This window comes from Mastigoproctus giganteus, chromosome 1 (genome assembly GCF_048544385.1).
Source record: "Mastigoproctus giganteus isolate SK-2022 chromosome 1, ASM4854438v1, whole genome shotgun sequence".
NCBI lineage: Eukaryota > Metazoa > Arthropoda > Arachnida > Uropygi > Thelyphonidae > Mastigoproctus > Mastigoproctus giganteus.
In genome coordinates, this window is record NC_143575.1 from 180,662,936 (window position 1) to 180,681,906 (window position 18,971).

General features: G+C 35.7%; 1 protein-coding gene across 1 annotated transcript in view; it reads right to left on the reverse strand.

The window, feature by feature from the left end:
• The window catches only part of mRpS31 (mitochondrial ribosomal protein S31), a 140,466-nt gene that overhangs the window by 68,408 nt on the left and 53,087 nt on the right, over positions 1-18,971 (reverse strand). The window contains exons 3-4 of the mRNA XM_090383254.1: positions 18,237-18,328; positions 11,306-11,447 (exon numbers count right to left, since the gene is read on the reverse strand). Of these exons, the coding sequence (XP_090239380.1) occupies positions 11,306-11,447; positions 18,237-18,328 (234 nt within the window). The remainder of the gene's footprint in view (positions 1-11,305; positions 11,448-18,236; positions 18,329-18,971) is intronic.

Below are 18,971 nucleotides of genomic sequence, written 5' to 3' on the forward strand. Positions count from 1 at the left end.
ATCATCTGCAAACTTCGACATTAAGGCTGATATACCTTCATCAATATCATTGATAAATATACAAAACAACAGTGGACCTAACACCGAACCCTGTGGGACTCCACTAATAACATTAGTCCAAGAAGAGCAGCACCCATTGATTACCACCCTCTGTCTTCTAGCATTTAACCATCCTTTTATCCATTGTAGCAACTTACCCTTAATACCATTCTGCTCCAATTTGTACAATAGTCTTCCATGCGCAACAGTGTCAAAAGCTTTCCTGAAATCCAAATATATGATATCAAAATTATTTTTCGCATCCAGTTCCTTTGTAACCACATCATAATATCCTATCAAATTTGTCAGACAAGACTTTCCCTTAACAAACCCATGCTGTGTCTGAATTATTGCTGCAGTCTTGTCTAGATGATCCTGCAATGCATCCTTAACCAGCGACTCCATTATTTTACCCGGAACAGAAGTTAAACTAACTGGTCTGTAATTACTCTCATTTACAGACATTTGCACATTACATTTGCACATCTCCAGTCCGTGGGAACCTCCCCTGAGTCCAAGGATGCTCTCATAATTATGGCTAAGGGTTTGCTTAGTTGCTTTGCCGTCTCCTTTAATATAACTGGATAGATCCCATCCACCCCAGGTGCTTTTCTTACGTTTAACTTCAACAATTTCTCTTCCACTTTGCTCTCGGTTATTACAAAATCATTAAGTATCTTGCTACAATTTGATAACCTTCTGCCATTTTCAAACCTTAATAATTCCTCACGTGTGAATGTAGATGCAAAATAATCATTCAGTTTGTTTGCTATCTGAGCAGGATCATCAACAGTCGAACCATCGATGTCAAGTGGACCGATCAGATTCATCCCCTTCCTTTTAGAGTTTATATAAGTAAAGAAATCCTTGCTGTTTTTCTTGGCATCTTTTGCCAAGGATTTCTCGTAATCTGCCTTCGCCTGCCGAACCTCCTTTGTGACCTGATTACAGATTAACTTATATCTGCCATAGGCTTCTATGTCGCCTGATGATTTATATGCATCCCATGCATTTTTCTTCTCTGTTACGAGTCTCATTAGTTCATTTGACAACCATTTAGGCCTAAACCTTGAACAATATTTCTTAATAGGTATGAACCTTTTAGTAGCTTCCACGATTAATTCCTTGAATGCTTCCCACTTAGAATTTACTGTTGGTAACATCGTCAGTTGATCCCACTGTACAGAATTTAAAAACTGTTGGAGACCACTGTACTCGCCTTTACGGAAGCAAAAACCCTTTCCTTTACCCCCGATGGTAATTAAATCTTTAAGTAAATCCCACGTCAGTACACTGTGATCACTGCCACCTAGTGGTTCTTTTATCTGCAAATTCCTAATACATGAATGATCACTGCTGATAACCAGATCAAGAGTATTACTTTCTCTGGTTGCCTCTCGAACATGCTGCTGCAGAAAACAATCATCCAATAAATCCACAAAAGTCTGACTAGTGTGTGAGTGCCCAACCCACAAGTTCCAGTCAATATCTGGGAAGTTAAAATCCCCCATTATAAGACATTCCGATTTACTAGCCCACTCTATTTCTCTGTACAATTGTTCATTGTACTCATTCAAGTCATTAGGCCTATAACACACTCCTACTCTTATTTTTGCTTTCGCAGTGCTTATGTCACACCAAACTGACTCAACAGTGCACTATTCATCTATATCAACTGGATGTACTTCTTTTGATTTTATGTTTTTCTTTATTAACAGCATAACACCTCCTCCCTTCCTATCCTGTCTATCCTTTCTGTACACATTGTACTCCCCAAATTCCAGTTCAGCATTCCTTATATCTGTGTGACACCACGTCTCTGATATCCCAACAATATCCGCCTTTGATGTCTTGACCAACACTTCAAATTCATCAAATTTATTTACTATACTTCTAGCATTGGTATACATGCAAGTATACATGCACCTATTCTTATTCTTAATTACTCTAACACATCCCATATACCCACCTGTTTCACGATGACTGCCATCCGTCCCTGAAACCCCAACACCCCTCGCTCCAGGTCGCTACTTATTCTAATAGAAGTTGTGCAAGAATCACCTTCACCTCTGCCTACGGCTACTGTTAAACTATTAGTCCTTGTATCCCCCAAGCTATCAGTTTTCCGACCCACCCAACACTGCCTCGATAGCATCAGCAAATATTCTTGCACCCTTTCTATTTAAGTGTATCCCATCCCTGTAGAAGCAGTCTCTCCTGTTAACAAGTATAATCCAGGCTGAAAAAAATTCTAGGTAAATTATATGCTGAAACCTTTTCATTATGACAGGATAAAGCAATCATAATACATGCCAGTCAGCAAACACTGCTCAGATCAATTAGGTCACTGCTGTGATTGGGCAGCAACCAAGACACAGTGCTATATATGCTAATAGAACAACCATTGTACGATAGGTATTGTGAACACTAGAATCTTAAAAAGAAAAAGAAGTCATATTAGCAAAACTAGGTTGATATGATATCAGAATAACAGGCAGCACAGAAAAAAATTGAACACAAGAAGCTGCCGTTACAGTGATTTAGAACTAATTTATTCTGGACATATGTACAGTGAAAAGGAGAGAAAATTTAGAAATAGTTTGGAGGAAAATTTAATTGATTGGGAAGCATTAAAATAAAGTTATGCTGGCAAAATTTGAGATTTAAAGCTTTGTGATGGTCCAGCTGAAGGCTGTAAAAAACAGAATTTTTTTTTTTCTTATATTTTTATGTAAACCCCAAAAACGAGGGTTATTAGAATCTACAGTACTTAGCACCGTGCATGGGTTGAAGGTTCAGGAGATGAAAGAAAACACTTGTTGACATTAGACTTTAATTTTTATAGGTTGTAATTTTCAGGATTAGGATCATATGAAGGGAGGTTATTCCAGAAAACAGAAGTGGAATGAATAAATGAAGAAGTTGGTTCTACAATTTTGAAGTTGGACAGTAAAAGGATGTTGACTGGTTGTGGCACACATTCAGACTGGTTTGGAAGAGAAAGCAGGAATTATAGAACACAATTCAGAAGAATTGGAAGTATCTATATGGAAGTAACTATAGAAAATGCATATGGAAGTATCTTTAGAAAAGGTATGTAGCAGAAACAGAACATCTATGCAGCAAAAACAGAGTGGAGAGACTTTGTTAAAGATGAGTCATTAATTAACCTAACTGCTCTTTTTTGAATGGAATCTTGAAGCCTGAGGGAGATTTTCGGAGGCACTACGCTAGATGTGGGAACAATATTCCATGGTGGGACAGGTTTGCAATTTGTACAGAGCAAATCTTTTTGGAAAAAAAGAAATGATGAAAGTGAAAGAGAAAACCCAGTTGTTTAGATGCAGAGGAAGCAACAGTTGTAATGTGCTAATGCCAAGAGAGATTAGAAGTCAGGATAATCACCAATACAATAGAGATATATGATCTTGCTTAGAAATTAGTGTCATCAAAGTATAGGTGGAGAAGAATTCTTTTTGCAAGATATAAGACAGGACTGTTTTAGAAGGATTGAAATCAAGTAAGTTATCTTTTCCCCACTGGAAAATTACCTGGAGATCAGCATTTAAGGAATTGGTAGCAGATATTTGAGAAATTGAAGCTGTTTGTGCAGGACAAGGTTTATTAAAATGGAAAGGAGAATGCAATATGCTATCATCAGAAAACTACGGATAGGATTTCCAGTCAATGGAAAGTCATTAATACACAAGAGGAAAAGAGTGAGAGAAAGAGCTGAACCTTGGTGAACACCAGCATTAGCGGAGGGGTTAAAACAGAGAGCCATTACCTGCAGTGAGCGGTCAGAGAAAAAATTGGATACTCAATTACAAAAAACCATTAACAAACCATAAGATAGAAGCTTATTTAGAAGACCTTTATGTCAAACATGATCAAAAGCCTTTGACGAGTTTCACCAAACATTTCCACTGAATTTGTCCACAGATGGGTAACTTAAGCCAGAATATTAGCAGTGGATTGACACTTATGTGATCCATATTGGTGATTCTTAATCAGATGGAAGGTTTCTAGTAGGAGAAATGGGACAAAAATTGGATGGAAATGGTTTGTCACCATTTTTACGAACTGGCTGGATATGAGCAAATTTCCAAGCAGAAGGGAAAACACCTTTGGAATAAGAAAGTGAAATGTCATCAAGGACCCAGTGCTTTCTTAGCATCAAAATTGTTCAAAATCCTTCTGATGGAAGTCCACAGGGGAGTCATTAAATGCAGTGTATTGGGAATGGTAAGTGGTGGTTTGCCAAGATCATCAGTACATGAGTTAGAAGAAAAATAGAATGCTAGCATATCAGCTTTATCTTTGCTGAAGTGGCAATGAAACCATCTGGTTTTGATAGCAGTGGGAATAGAGATGGGCAAAACTTGAGGCCAACAGCTTTGGCAAGAGACTAGAATGCTCAACTACTATTTGGACCACAAACAAGTTTTCTAACTTAGTCTGTTTGAAATCAGGTTTGGACTGATGAACAATTGGATTACAATTGTTGTGAGCTTTAGTGTAGATAGAAAATGAAGCTGGAGATTTCGATACAAGCCAATTGCAATATGCAACATTCTTATCTTGAACAGCCTTTGCACATTTATTGGAAAATCAAAGTTTATATAAAGGATGAGATTTTAAGGTGGAGTGTGGAATAATGGATTTCATCCCTACAAGAATAATTTCACACATGATCTGTGTAAATGTTGACATCAGAAGATACTGACACAGTAATACAACCAAGGAAAAGAAGACATCTCTGGCAGATCATCTCATTTTGCATTCTTGTAATCAGAAACAACAAGAGGTTGAGAATGGCCACGAGAGAAAGGCTCCATTCGACCGTTCTCTTCTTAGTACACCTCGACTGTGTACTAAGAAGGGTTTCCTGTGAGGAAAAGGTCAAGTGACATATGGTTAGAGCTGTATGGTTAGGGTTGTCTGGTATTTTGTAGGTAAATGAACAATCTGTGCAATGTCATTAGTAACTACAAAAGCCTCAGCATCTCAACCAGCTGAGTCCATGAGACCAGAAAACGGAAGCCAGCTGGAGTTGTTAACATTAAAATCATCAAGAAAATTTACTTCACTGTTAGGAAAGTTGGATTGGAGAAAGTCAAACTTCAAAGACAGGAAGCCAAAGAGTTACAAGTGATTAGCGGAATTGGCAGAAAGATAGAAGCAACAGATGAATTTGACAGAATGTGGTAGAGAGATTTTAGGACAAAGAAAATCGAAAAGAGGAGATTCCAAATTAGTAAGTCGGAATATCAGAATTAACAAATTATATGCCCACCTTTGATTCAAAAAGAATCACACAGTGAATAATTTAGACAACTGAGATGGACAGTGGTTGAATCAACTGATAATTGGGATTCTGTCAGAATGAGTACATTGGGTTTGGCAGACTATAAGTGAAAATGGACATCACTGAGACTGGAACTGTGAATACATATATTTGTGAAATGAATGAGGAAGTATTTGTGAGATTTAGATCTTTTTGCATATAAGTTTGTTCTATTAGTTTGACCATGATGTATTCAGTAGTAATAAAATGTGCAGGAAGGACATGTTGTATGAACTAATGAAGTCCTTGAACATACACATGACAAGAATGTACCCAACTCCTTGACATAACATGGCCTCGACAATGCCCCTGCACACACACACACACTACTTGGACTCTCACCATTCACTATCTGGCAGAGTAGTGACAGCAAGATCATAACCAGCTGATCCAGAAACCTCCTAGGAAGTTACCAATAGGTTTGGTTCATTGGACTATCTAACAGCCCACCTGAGAACACCATTTTAGAGCTGTACCTTCAAAATGTAAGGAAGATTGGATCTTGCCAGGATGTCCATCATAACCTCAAAAAACATCAATCATATGGCATGAGGGAAGAGAAAGGGGGGTTGAAAGAACTTTGCTCTGGAGACTAAAATGGGTTCCACCACTGTGGCAATTAGATAGAAATTTCATTCCACGTGGATCAGGTCAAATTTTTGAAAATATCTTAAAGAAGAGAAAAGTATTAGGGAAGATCGAGCAGATTTTAAGCCAAACACAGGATATCAGAATAGTCACACTTAAAGTTATGAAAATTGGAGAAAACAGGAAATAAGAGATACAAAGGTTATGGAAGAGGGGAGTGAAAAATAAAATTCAGAATATAGAATAACCAAAAATTGTTAATTTTGTATATCTGAGAACAGAATTAGACAGAGAAATAAACAGCACAATAAGTAAAGCAGAAAGTATAAGCATCCAGTTCAAAAATTAATTTGAAGAAAAAGGAAAAATCAGAAACTTGTATCATGGTTTTAAGCTTATTTTTAATCTATTTTTAATCTTAAAGCTGCATAAAAAATTTATCAAAAACCTGAATTTTAAGAAAAACAAAGGGAACTAGCACACAGAAGCAATGGTTGCACCCTATTACAAATGAGGGAATAAGAAAAAACTTTGAGCAAAACATCCACAAAAGTAAGTGAAAAAAAAAAAGATATGTATGAGCCCTTAGAAATGAGAGAAGGGAGGTGAGCTAAACTGATATTCAATGCAAAAATTAATGGCAATAGACTCTCTAAGCTCAAGCAGATAAGTTTTAGTTGAAATTATTAGTTGAAAAAGAGCTTATTCTGACTACAGCCAAAGATTTAATAGGAAATAGGATATCAAGACATAAAATAGCAAATGGAAGACTGATAGCTGAGAACTGTTATTTACTATTGGATTTAAAGAAAGTTTTTGATACTGTTGCACATGGAAGACTGCTGTACAAATTGGAGAAGTATGGCATTAAGGGCAGCGTGAAGAGGAAAAGACCAAACCGTCCAGCATATGACAGCACAACGAATCAAATGGCCCTCAGTCCCCAGCGGCTTTCACTCCCCCTCTTACGGCAGCGAGAGGATCAGAGTGGAAGCAGAGGGTGCTGAGAATCTCTGGGTACAACCAGGCTGCCATGCATGGAAACTGAATTTGGCCTGTTACAAAGTAAGATCGCTCATCGGTGAAGACAGGATATTAGAGCTGGAAAAGGAATTAGAAAATGTGAATTGGAATATCATCGGTTTGGCTGAAACAAGAAGAAGAAATTAATCACTTATAAGTTTATCAAGTGGAAATCTGCTGTACACCAATGGAAACAGTGAAAGGAATGAAGGTGGAGTTAGGATTCTGGTCCATAAAGATTTAAAAAACAACATTTTGGAAAAATGTTGTTTTTTACAAAACAAAAGTACGTCACCGAGGGTGTCAAGACTAATACTCAAGATTTCTAAGATGTACAAGCTAAAGGTTATAATGATTTATGCACCAACATCGAGCCATGATGATGAAGAGGTTGAAGAAATGTACACTGAAATTGAGTCTTCTAGATGAGCAGAAAACCCACTACACTATTATTATGGGGGACTTCAATGCTAAGGTCGGAAAAAGACAAAACAGCCCAGAAAGGGGAACTATAGGAAATTTTGGAATTGGTTAAAAAAATGAAAGAGGTGAAAGACTTGTGGAATTTGCAGAATCTCAAGGATTGTCAGTAATGAACACTTTTTTCAAGAAAAGGGTGAACAGAAAGTGGACATGGAAGAGTCCAAATGGATTAACAACTAACAAAATCGACTTCATCCTCACTAACAGAAGATACATCGTGAATGATGTTACTGTCCTGAATAAGGTAAATGTTAGAAATGATCATAGAATGGCAAGACGTACACTTGATATAGATGTAGGAAAGGAAAGGAAAAAAACTGATTCGAGTAAATAATACAAAGGTCTTTGAGATAACAGAAGAGGAGAAAAAGCAGTATGTACTAGAACTTAACAAGTTTAAGCTTCTGCAGACTGCTCAGGACCAAGATAGACGAGGAATATTACAACTTTCTGAAAGTGATAAAGCCCAAGAAACCTATAGGGAAAAAGAAATCCAAAGAAGAAAAAATTAGTCAAGAAACACTTGTTATGATGAACCGAAGGCGAAAAATGAAGAGCAAGATACACACTGACAAGGAGAAAATTGAATACAGAGTTATGCAAAGCCATTAGAAAGAGACTCAGAGAGGACATAAGATTTAACACAAGAAAAGTAGAACAAGCATTAAGGGAAAACAAAGGACTTAAATCAGCAGCCATGAGCAGTAATACAGAAAGACAAATGATAATGAAACTGAAGAATAGCGATGGTGTACTTATAAATAGCAGAGAAGGCATAATTCAAATAGCAGAAGACTACTATAGAGAATTATACAAGGAGCGAGGGAATGATGCCAGCAGTGGGGAAGAGGGATCACAAACTAGCAACACATATATGACATACCCGATATTCTTCCTGGTGAGGTAGAACATACATTGCATTGAAGAAAATGAAGAATCAGAAAGCCCGGGGGGGGGGGGGAAGATGAAGTTACTGTAGGGTAGTTAAAATTGGGAGGAAGAGACATAACACAAAAACTGGCAAGGCTCTTCACAAAGTGCATTAGAAAAGGTGCGACGCCTAAGCAGTGGAATAATGCAATCAGTTTTGCTGCATAAGAAAGGAGATAAATCAGAAATTAGAAATTATAGACCAATTAGCTTGTTATCCCACATCTACAAGTTGTTCACAAAGGTCATTACTAACAGATTAGAAAGAATACTTGATTAGAACCAACTGAAAGAGCAAGCTGACTTTAGGACAGGATTCTCAACTATGGATCACCTTCACGTAATATCACAGCTAATGGAGAAAGCAAATGAATATAAAACACCATTATGCCTGGCATTTGTGGATTATGAAAAGGCATTTGACTCCATACAGCATAAGGCAATGTTTCGGGCACTGGAAAGACAAGGCATAGATACCCCATATATTATGATTTTGAAGAAAATATATGAGAACGCTACCTCCTTTATTAGACTAGACAAAGACATCAGGAAATTTAAAATCAAGAAAGGAGTTCAACAAGGAGACACAATATCTCCGAAGCTGTTTACTGCTGCCCTTGAGGAAGCTTTCAGAAGATTAGACTGGTTGCAGAAAGGAGTCAATGTGAACAGAGAATACCTAAACCATTTACGATTTGCAGATGACATTGTGGTCATAAGCCACGATCCCAAAGAATTATAGGAAAGTCTTAATCAGTTATGCAGAGTTAGTAAGGATTTTGGACTAGAGATGGATATGGCTAAAACAAAAGTAATGATGAACAAGTATGCCACAGAAAGGGACAAATGATTGAAGGAGCAGTAATTGAAAAGGTGGAGTCATATACTTATCTGGGACAAGTTATTAGCTGTAATAATGATAAATGGCTGGAAGTCCAGAGAAGAATAAATTTTGGATGGATAGCATTCAGGAAATATAGTCACATACTGAAGAGTAATATCTCAGTTTGTCTGAAATGTAAAATAATGAACCAATGTATACTCCCCACCATGACTTATGGAAGTGAAACTTGGGCACTCACCAAAAGAATGGAAGAAAAGCTGAGAACTACACAGCGAATAATGGAACAAATTATATTGGGAATCAGACTGTTAGATAAGAAGAGAAACACATGGATTAGGCAGCAAACTCAAGTAAAGGACATTCTTATCAAAACTAAAGAACTAAAATGGTCTTGGGCAGGACACATAGCTCAAAGACATAATGACAGATGGACTAAGAAAATAACAGAATGGTACCCAAGGGAGCTAGAAGAAAACCTTGAAGACAACGGCAGAGATGGATAGATGGAATTCATGAGTTTGTGGGTAGTAAATGGATGGCCATTGCACAAAACAGAAGGAACAGGAAAGTTGCTGGAGAGGCCTTCATCCTGCAGTGGATTGAAAATGGCTGATGATGATGATGACGACATTAAGAGCAAGTTGCTGTAATGGATAAAGGCATGGCTGAGTGTTAAACTGCAGAGAGTAGTAATAAATGGACACTGCTCTACGTGGACTAATGTTATTAGTGGAGTCCTCCAGGGTTCAGTGCTGGGCCCATTGTTGTTTTGTGTATTTATCATATATTGATACTGATGAAGGTATATCAGGCTTAATGTCCAAGTTTGCAGATGATACAAAGGTTGGCAGTGTTGTTAATGACAGTAAAGGCAGTATGCTTCTGCAACAGGATCTAGAAAAGTTAGGCAGATGGGCTGAGAAATGACAATTGAAGTTTATCTTTGACAAATGCAAAGTACTGCATATGAGTAGCAATAACCCAAGAGAAACGTACCAAATGTGGAACTACAATCAGGGAGGTGGAGAAATAAAAAAGACCTGGAGGTAATTGTGCAGTCAGAAATGAAGTTGTCTGAGTAGGGCAGAAGGGATGCCAGAACAGGTCATGGAGTTTTGTCAATGATATATTGGAATTTTGCCAGCACAGACAAGGATGTGATTATCCCTTTGTATAAGGCAATGGTCAGGCCACACTTTGGGTACTGCGTAAAGGTCTGGAGGTCTCATTTTAGGAAGGATGTTGAATTGCTAGAACGAGTACAGAGAAGGGCAAGAAGATTGGTGAGAGGAACAAAGGGGTGCTCTTACCATGAGAGGCTTAAGTACTGCAAGTTGCAGCATCTGGAGACTAGAAGAGGTGATCCTAGTCACCTTTCCTAGGAGAGGTGAATGCGAGGTGATCTGATTGAAGTGTATAAGGCCTTGAATGGTTTGAGCAGGCTCAATGCTGATGGGATACTTCCATTTGTTCAGATTAAGAACCTGAGGGGGCATAGATTCAAATTGAGGAAAGACAGTTGTAGAACAGATCTGCAGAAGTTTGCCTTTAGCCAGCAGGTAGTTGATTGCTGGAAGACTTCCATTTGTTGTTGCAGAAATTGATAGCTTAAATAAATTTAAGGCTGAACTAGACAAACATTTGGAGTGACAAATGGTTGAAATGGGAAGAGTTTTTATTTATTTATTTTTTTTGGCTGATGCTGTATAAGCTTGCTTTCTTGCATCATATGCCTCAACTAATGCTAATGCATTTCAGCAACTTATACACCCGCTGGGTATGACAAATTTGGATAGTAATGATGACTGATTATTTAAGTTTGTTTCATACACCTTTTGCATCTTTTGTGATATGAATTGAATGGCTGAGTTGTCAAGCATTGCACTGATAGGCCCCCAATCAGTGTTGTTTACCTGTAGTGCAGCAATCTGCAATTCAGAGCAAATGTGAGGCAGCTGCTCTCAATGTCCTGTAAATGTTTCAATTTAATTTGCATAGGTTTCTGTGTAAATAATTATATTCTCTTTCTTAATATCAATTACAAAAATTACCTCCATACTAGACAGCAGAGTTGCCAACTTCTCCACTGCTCTCTGTTTCTTCTGTGGATCATTTTTTATGCTGGTCAAGGACACCTTATCAGTAGTTCTTAAAACTTCTGATAATTTCTGTGCAGGCTCAGTCTCTGCTAAACTGTATATCAATAAAGGCAAAATTATGAAAACTCAAACAGAGAGGTGTTTATAGCATTTCAAAATAAATCAGAAAACACTAAAAGTTCTATTAAATTTGATTAATTATAGAATTAATCAAATTTGGAGTAATAGCATACTTTTAATTTCAAGAAATTAACTTTTTTCAATCTTCTCATTCACAAAATCCAATAAATCATAATTGGTTATTTCCTCATGATTAAACAGTGCTAGAAATGGCCTATGATTTTAATTTCATTTGATTTTCAAATAATCCATTATTTTGAAATATTTTGGCAATATTTACATTAAAAGTTCTAATGCAGGCCTTTAAAGAGCTGACTCAATATTAATTAAAACAAGAAACCTAAATTTAAAAAAAATTCTACAATAACTAACATGTTTGACTCTCATAGAAGGAAAGAAAGATAAGTAACACTGTTCAGGAAAATTCTGGCAATTCAACCAGAAAGGTCATTAAAAAATTAAAATGACAAATAAATAAAAGTTTTATTTGATAAAAAAAGAAGGAAACTACAAATGCTAATCTTCAATATGGTTGCCACCATTATGTCCAAGATGCTTCCTCTGACACTGCACTAATGCCTGGATTCCTCAAAAGAAGCTTTGTTTGGTGTGGAGACTATTAATGCACCACAGCCTTGGACTTTTCATCTGATGAAAATATCTTCTTAATGCCTCTTTTAATGGTCAAAAATGGTGAATTGAACATTATGTGATAGAGAGTTGTTGATAGAGAGAGAGAGATGTTGACTGAAATTTGTGAGTTGGTCACTCACACACTAGCAAGACTTTTGTGGATTTATCAGATGACTGTTTTCTACAGCAGAATCTTAGAGAGGCAACAAAAGGAAGCAGTACTCTTAATCTGGTTATCAGCAGTGATTCTTCATGCATTAAGAGTCTTCAAGAGTAAAAGGCCCACTGAGTGGCAGTAGTCACATTTTAATGATGAGGAATGTAATTAAAGACAAAAATACTGTCAAGGGGTAAAGGGAATTTACTTAGAGACAAAACTACCATCAAGGGTAAAGAGTCCACTGTAGATTTTGCTTCCATAAGGGTGACTACAGTGGTATCAGACAGTTTTTAAATTTTATGCAGTAGGATCAACTGATGATATTACCAACAACAAATTCTAAATTTTGTGATAATATTGGCACAAGTGAGTGTCTGTATAAAGAGTTGGTTGAGTGGGAAAAGACAGAGTGGTTATTAATGTACACTGGTTTGTTGTTGTTTGTTATTTGGTTTTTAGGAGCATTAGCAACTAAGGACATATTGCTCCGGGGATATGCGGTGGTCATTCCCTGACCTTTCCGCATCCTCCGTATTTGGTGGTCACAGGCTCGAAGCCCGGTCTAATCAAGAAGCGTGTGCTATGCGCTGCTGCTCCTGCCCACCTGGCTACGGAGGCACAAATGTACACTGGTAAAGAGGAAATGTAGACAATATAGTGCGGAATATCAGAAGTATGAATTTATACCAGCAACTACAAACAAGCACCTGCCAATGTGCCTAATACGTGAAAAGGTATTTTCTAATGAGGCAATGAAACCTTTCAGAATTATTGACCATTTTAGGAAGGCACATCATGACATGGCAAACAGGAATTTAACATTTTTTTTTGAATCACTTTGTATTAAATTGCAAAAGCGGCCAATGCTATCAAGTATATTTTGTAATGCCTCACAACAAAAAACTGATGGTTTATGATCATACAATATTTTATTGTTGATTGCCAAGTGTGGAAAGCCGCATACAATCGGTGAAGGACATCTTACCAGCAGTAAGTGAAGTTCCGAGTACTGTTTTACATACGTCACCACGTGACTTATGTAAAACAGTACTTAGAGTATTCCTCTAAGCAACACAGTTCAAAGATGCATAGATGAAATGGCTGAGAATGTGGAAGATACATTGTGTAGCATACTAAGTACTACAGAATTTGTATTACAGCCAGATGAGTCAACTTTGCCAGGCAATGAATCTTTGCTTCTAGCATATGTGCACTTCATAAAGGATGAAAGTTCAGTTCAAGAGTTGTTGTTTGCAAGGCAGTTAGAAACAGATACTAAAGGTGAGTCAATATTTTGTGTCATTGAGCAGTTCTTTAAAGACAAGAAAATTTCACTTGCTAACATACTTGCTCTTGCAATGGATGAAGCTCCATCAATGATTTTTCACTACCATGGTTTTGTTGCATACTTGAAGTTGTTCCAAATGTCTTTACCATTCACTTTACCATTCATCACCAACATGAAGTTACATGTAGTGAAGGTGATTACACACCGTCATCATTATTGTGTTAATAAAATCAAAGCCCATGCTCTCAATGATAGGCTATTCCGGACTAATTCGTTGGCTATCAAAAGACAACTGCATAAGATGCTTTTATAACCTTTTGACTCCATTGTGGAGTTTTTTTGAAGAGAAAGATGCTTTTCTAAGTGATAAATTTAAAGGTATCAGGCATGACACTGCATATTTGTCTGAGCTATTTGCAAAGTTCAATGAAATGAATATAGAGTTTCAAGGAAACGATATCAACCTTATTAGAGCCAAATTTGTAGTAGCCACTTTTATTTCAAAGTTAACTTTATTGAAGCACAATATAGGCCGTTGCAAGCTATATCAATTTTCCTCTCTGTCTGAGCTAGACAGAGAGGGAAATTGATTGGTGGGATACAGGACGATGATCTGCGAGTCATTTGTGACCATTTGGATACGCTGCATGAAGATATGTCTGAATGATTTAAGGATTTTCTTTTCATAGAAATTCCAGATTGGGTGATGAATCCATTTTTAGATATTGTGGAAGTTGGGGTATTAGAAGAAGAACTAATTGAGTTATAAAATGATATTGAGCTGAAACCAAAGTTTAAGGAATTTTATCAAGAGTTCGGGTTACAGAAGAAAATATCTGATCAGTATCCTGCACTATGGACAGTGGTTAAGAAACTTCATATTTAGTAGAACGTGGTGTTAGTGTGGTCATCCAACTTATCTCCAAGCAAAGAAATTGATTGAACCAGATTATTGAACTTGGTGATTTGAAACTCATTCTAAGTGACTTTAACCAGACATTGAGAAACTGGTATTATGTCATCAAGCCCATCCCTCGCATTAAAAATTTACAGAAAAATGAACTTGTCACTAAATGTACTTAAGTCTTTTGTTAAATGATTGTCAGATTTTGAAAAGCTAGAATCACTAGTCCAATAAGTTGAATTAAATAAAATAAAACTTTTATTGGATTTGAAATAAATGAGCAATTAATCATTACTGCTTTGAATTATATTTTTCATTATCTTCCCCATTGGGTCGTGCAGTCAGCCACTCTGAAAAATATTTCTATAAGTTATGATTGGGGGGCATTGGAGATGCAATTTACAGAACCAAGGGGGTGATGACTCGAAAAAGTTTGAGAACCACTGTTGTAGAACATGGGTTTCTAGATAACAAGAACAAGTGCAAAAGCTACAAAGAGGTGGTTGAAAAACTGAGTGAACAACAGTACAGAAGTTTGAGATACAGATTATTCTTAAAACTACACTAAAAGCAAAGGCATTCAAGTGTTTATTTTTAAATAAAGTGTCCTAGTTTATCTTCCAAAGTGGTACCTGAACTCATGTAAAATATGCCAGGTATAAAATAAAAAAACAATCCTATATTCATAATCAGAATATCCAAAATCATAAACAGCAAGATAAACTGAAATAACGTATCAAATCACATTATATACAGGCAGTTCTCACTTTACGAGTTCCCGGGTTTATGAGTTTTTTTTTTCCCCCCAAAGGATCAACAAAATCGAAAATATGAACATTAATTGCAAAAAATTAATGTAAAACATTCATAAATACTGTATTCCAAACCACATGAGTAGTTATACAATACAGTGTACCCCGCTTTACGATATTAATCAGTTCCAGAGACCACAGTATCGTTAAAATACCGTAACGCGAACCCAATAACACATTGTTTTTTGGTAATTCATTTCAAAATCTCGGAAGTTGAAATTTTCGCTGTATAACTAAGCTATTTATCTCTCTAAAATGTCATTTTTAAGGTCACGAGCATGACCATAAGCAGAGGTTCCCAAACTTTCTCGGTTCATGGCGCCCTTAGTGTCCCAGTAATTTTTTCACAGCACCTCTAGGCCAAAATAAATACCTAACACAGTGGTTTTCGACCTTTTAGTATATACCTATATAATAATTTTATTCTTTATATAGAGGTACTAATATTTGCAAAATAATAAGAGGAGTTTACCTCAATATAGTACGTAGAACACTTCCATATGATACTCTCCAGAAATTAAAACGAAAAAATCGAAAACTTACATTAGAGTAAAAAATAAATAATTAAAAACCAATTTAATACCTGTAATTTTCATTCCTGTGATCACGACATACGGTCAAAAAGCCTTGTCAGCTTCAGGAAGGAAAATCGGATTGAATACTTTCGTTAGATTCTTTTTAATTGCGTTAAATTGATTTAAATTGTGTTAAATTGGTTTTTAATTATTTATTTTTTACACTAATGTAAGTTTTCGATTTTTTCGTTTTAATTTCTGGAGAGTATCAAATGGAAGTGTTCTACGTACTATACTGAAGTAAACTCCTCTTATTATTTTACAAATATTAAGATCTACGTAGAACATATTGAGTATTACAGCTCTGATTCATACTATCTAATAGAGGTACTAAATAAAGATCAATTATAGATCACCACAAAATTAAAAAGATAGTTCAATGAATACCGTACACCTTTTTATAATGAAATAAATGTATAAATTTCAAAAAATGAAAAATAACTAAGTAACTTAAACCCAAATTACACGGCACCTCAAGAATGTTGTTGCGGCACAATAGTATGCCACGGCATCCTGGATGAAAACCACTGCCTTAAGGCCATATAAAAGGTCATGAGCATGGTTTGTAAATTGTATTAGTTACCAATTCAAATCATTAAAATGCACTACACTTTCATCATTATCATATGTTCCGTTATAAGAATTTTAAACGCCTTTGTGATATTTTTCTAAAGCACATTTCTGGAGGTCACGACCATAAAACAATAAAAACAATTTGCCGGTTTATTGGGCTTTTCTGTTACTGCAAGCAATTATAAATGGGTAGTAAACTTGATCTTCTTGCATTTGCGAAAATACTGATAGCTGGAATTGTGTGGTTTTTTACGTTATTATGGTGAAATGTGTTTCCCTTTACTGAAATCTTCAATCGTATAAATAACAAATAAATTTTCAGAATCTTCTCTTCATTCCTTTTTTTTAAAGCTTTGTAAACTTGTTATTCCTCGCGAATCGTGTTAGTTGCAATTTGTATGTGCATTAAAAAATGCTTATGCATGCAACTGTGAAATATGTAGTTAAAAGAGAAGATTATCTTGGAAACAAACGCCTCTTGAAACATTTTTTAAAAACGATGACTCCTTTGTGCAACAAACCAACGCATGAGTGATCAACAAGTGTGCATTTAGTTGATGATGATGAAGAATAAACATTCTTTAACATTTGTAAGTCGTAAATAATTTCTCTATTATTATAATTTGCTTGATTTTACAGGCTACTTTATTTTAATTTCTTTGGATAAATCAATCATTGTTTAAACAAACTAATTAGCTAACTAATTTCACTGTTGAGAATGTAAGCCCTATTTTTAACCTTAAGTCTATGGGAAATATATTCCCACTTCACGAGCGTGCACTAGGAACGAATTAACTCGTAAAGTCGAGAACTACCTGTATTATAAAGTTGGCAATCCAACATGCCACTGTGTAACATTGAACGCACTGCCTTACATATGGATTTTTTTTATAAAGAATAATAATCAAAAATAAGAGTAATTATCAAGATCAAAAATAAGGTTCCAGTTTAATGATCAGCAGTTCGTTTATTTAATCATTAAATTCCCTTTTCAGCAAAGTGTTTTGTTTTTTTTTTTCTGTTCAAATGATTCAAGGAATAATTAAAAAGAAAGAATTAAGTCATTATATTCCGGTTAATATCATAAAGTTGATTCGTGGTTGAGACTTTACAAATGATATATGATTTATCTTTGTAGGTGCAAAAGCCAAGGCCAATATCATGAACAAGCATATATTCAAGAACAGTTCTAATAATGTATAATAGATTAAAATCTCGGCTTTGAATATTGGGTATTAAACTAGGCCAGTTATCAAGCCAAACTGCTCAAGACTGATTCCGAAACTAAGCTTATTATCCAACTTTAGTATGCACCCATAAAATAGTGATAGATGTTTAATATGTCATCAAACACTTGCTGCCAAGTTATTAATGGAAGTTGATAGCTATCCTGACATATAGAATTTAGCTGAATGGTATATTCTCAATGATGAAGTGCAAAACTTCCCAAGGTTGAAGAGTAGACTTTATCTGCTAAAGAAATCTAAGAAGATAATTTATTTATGCAGCCATTAAATGTATGGGCATTTTTTGTTAGATTTTGATCCATGTGTGCATATTGCATACTGAAATATGCACAAAGGCGAAAGAATGTTACTGGATTGTAAAGATAAACAATGTCAGAGTTGTTTTTATTAATATGCTCAATTTTGAAACAGAGAACTCAGTAAGCGTTTTGTGAATCCTTCTGCTTTTGTGTTAAGGGATATTGCCTGCAATCTATGTATTTCTTTCTGGCAATAAAAGAACAATAATGATGATGATGACCAAATATTCTAACATGCTAAGAGCTATTTCAAAAATTTATATGGCACTTACTACTGATCTTTACTTCCTTTAATTACACCCTCATTTCTAGATGTACCCAAATTTGCCTTTATTTCACTTTTCGCTTCAGCAATGTTGGTTATCTAAAGTAACATAAATCATATTTTCATTAACAATATTACTTTCAAAATCAAACATCAGCATATCTACAGATCAATTACTAGAGAGTATCTACAAGGTTCTATCTATCCTGTGGACCCTCATTTGGAACACTGTTCTAAATGAGGGTCCCCAGGATAGATAGAACATTGTATTTTCATCAGTGGTAGATCATGTGTTTCTTTAGAACTGTAGGCCCAAATCATCTTCATTGATCTTAATTCATAGACTAAACATAACAAGCTTACTATTCGACCCGTTAAAACAAAAATTGCCTCTTTAAAGGAAAATCAAAACTTAACAGGGTGCCTTAAATCAAAATAAATGGCCATAAATTACCATTTGTCTCTGTGATAAAATATCTAAGATATATATTTAGACAACAAATTGAGCTTCTTTCCCCATCTAAAACATCCAGCAACAAAGTAAAAAAATTTTACTGGCTCATTAATGAGAATTTCCCATCAAGATTGGGGACTTTCTAGGAAAACATTGGTTTTATATTATAACGCTGTTTACATTCCTTTGGTAACTTTAAGCAATGGTGTTTGGTTCCACCACATAGCCAACAAAAGGTTTCAGGCTAAACTTCTTTCCCTACAGTGCAATATACTCTTGGCTATTGTT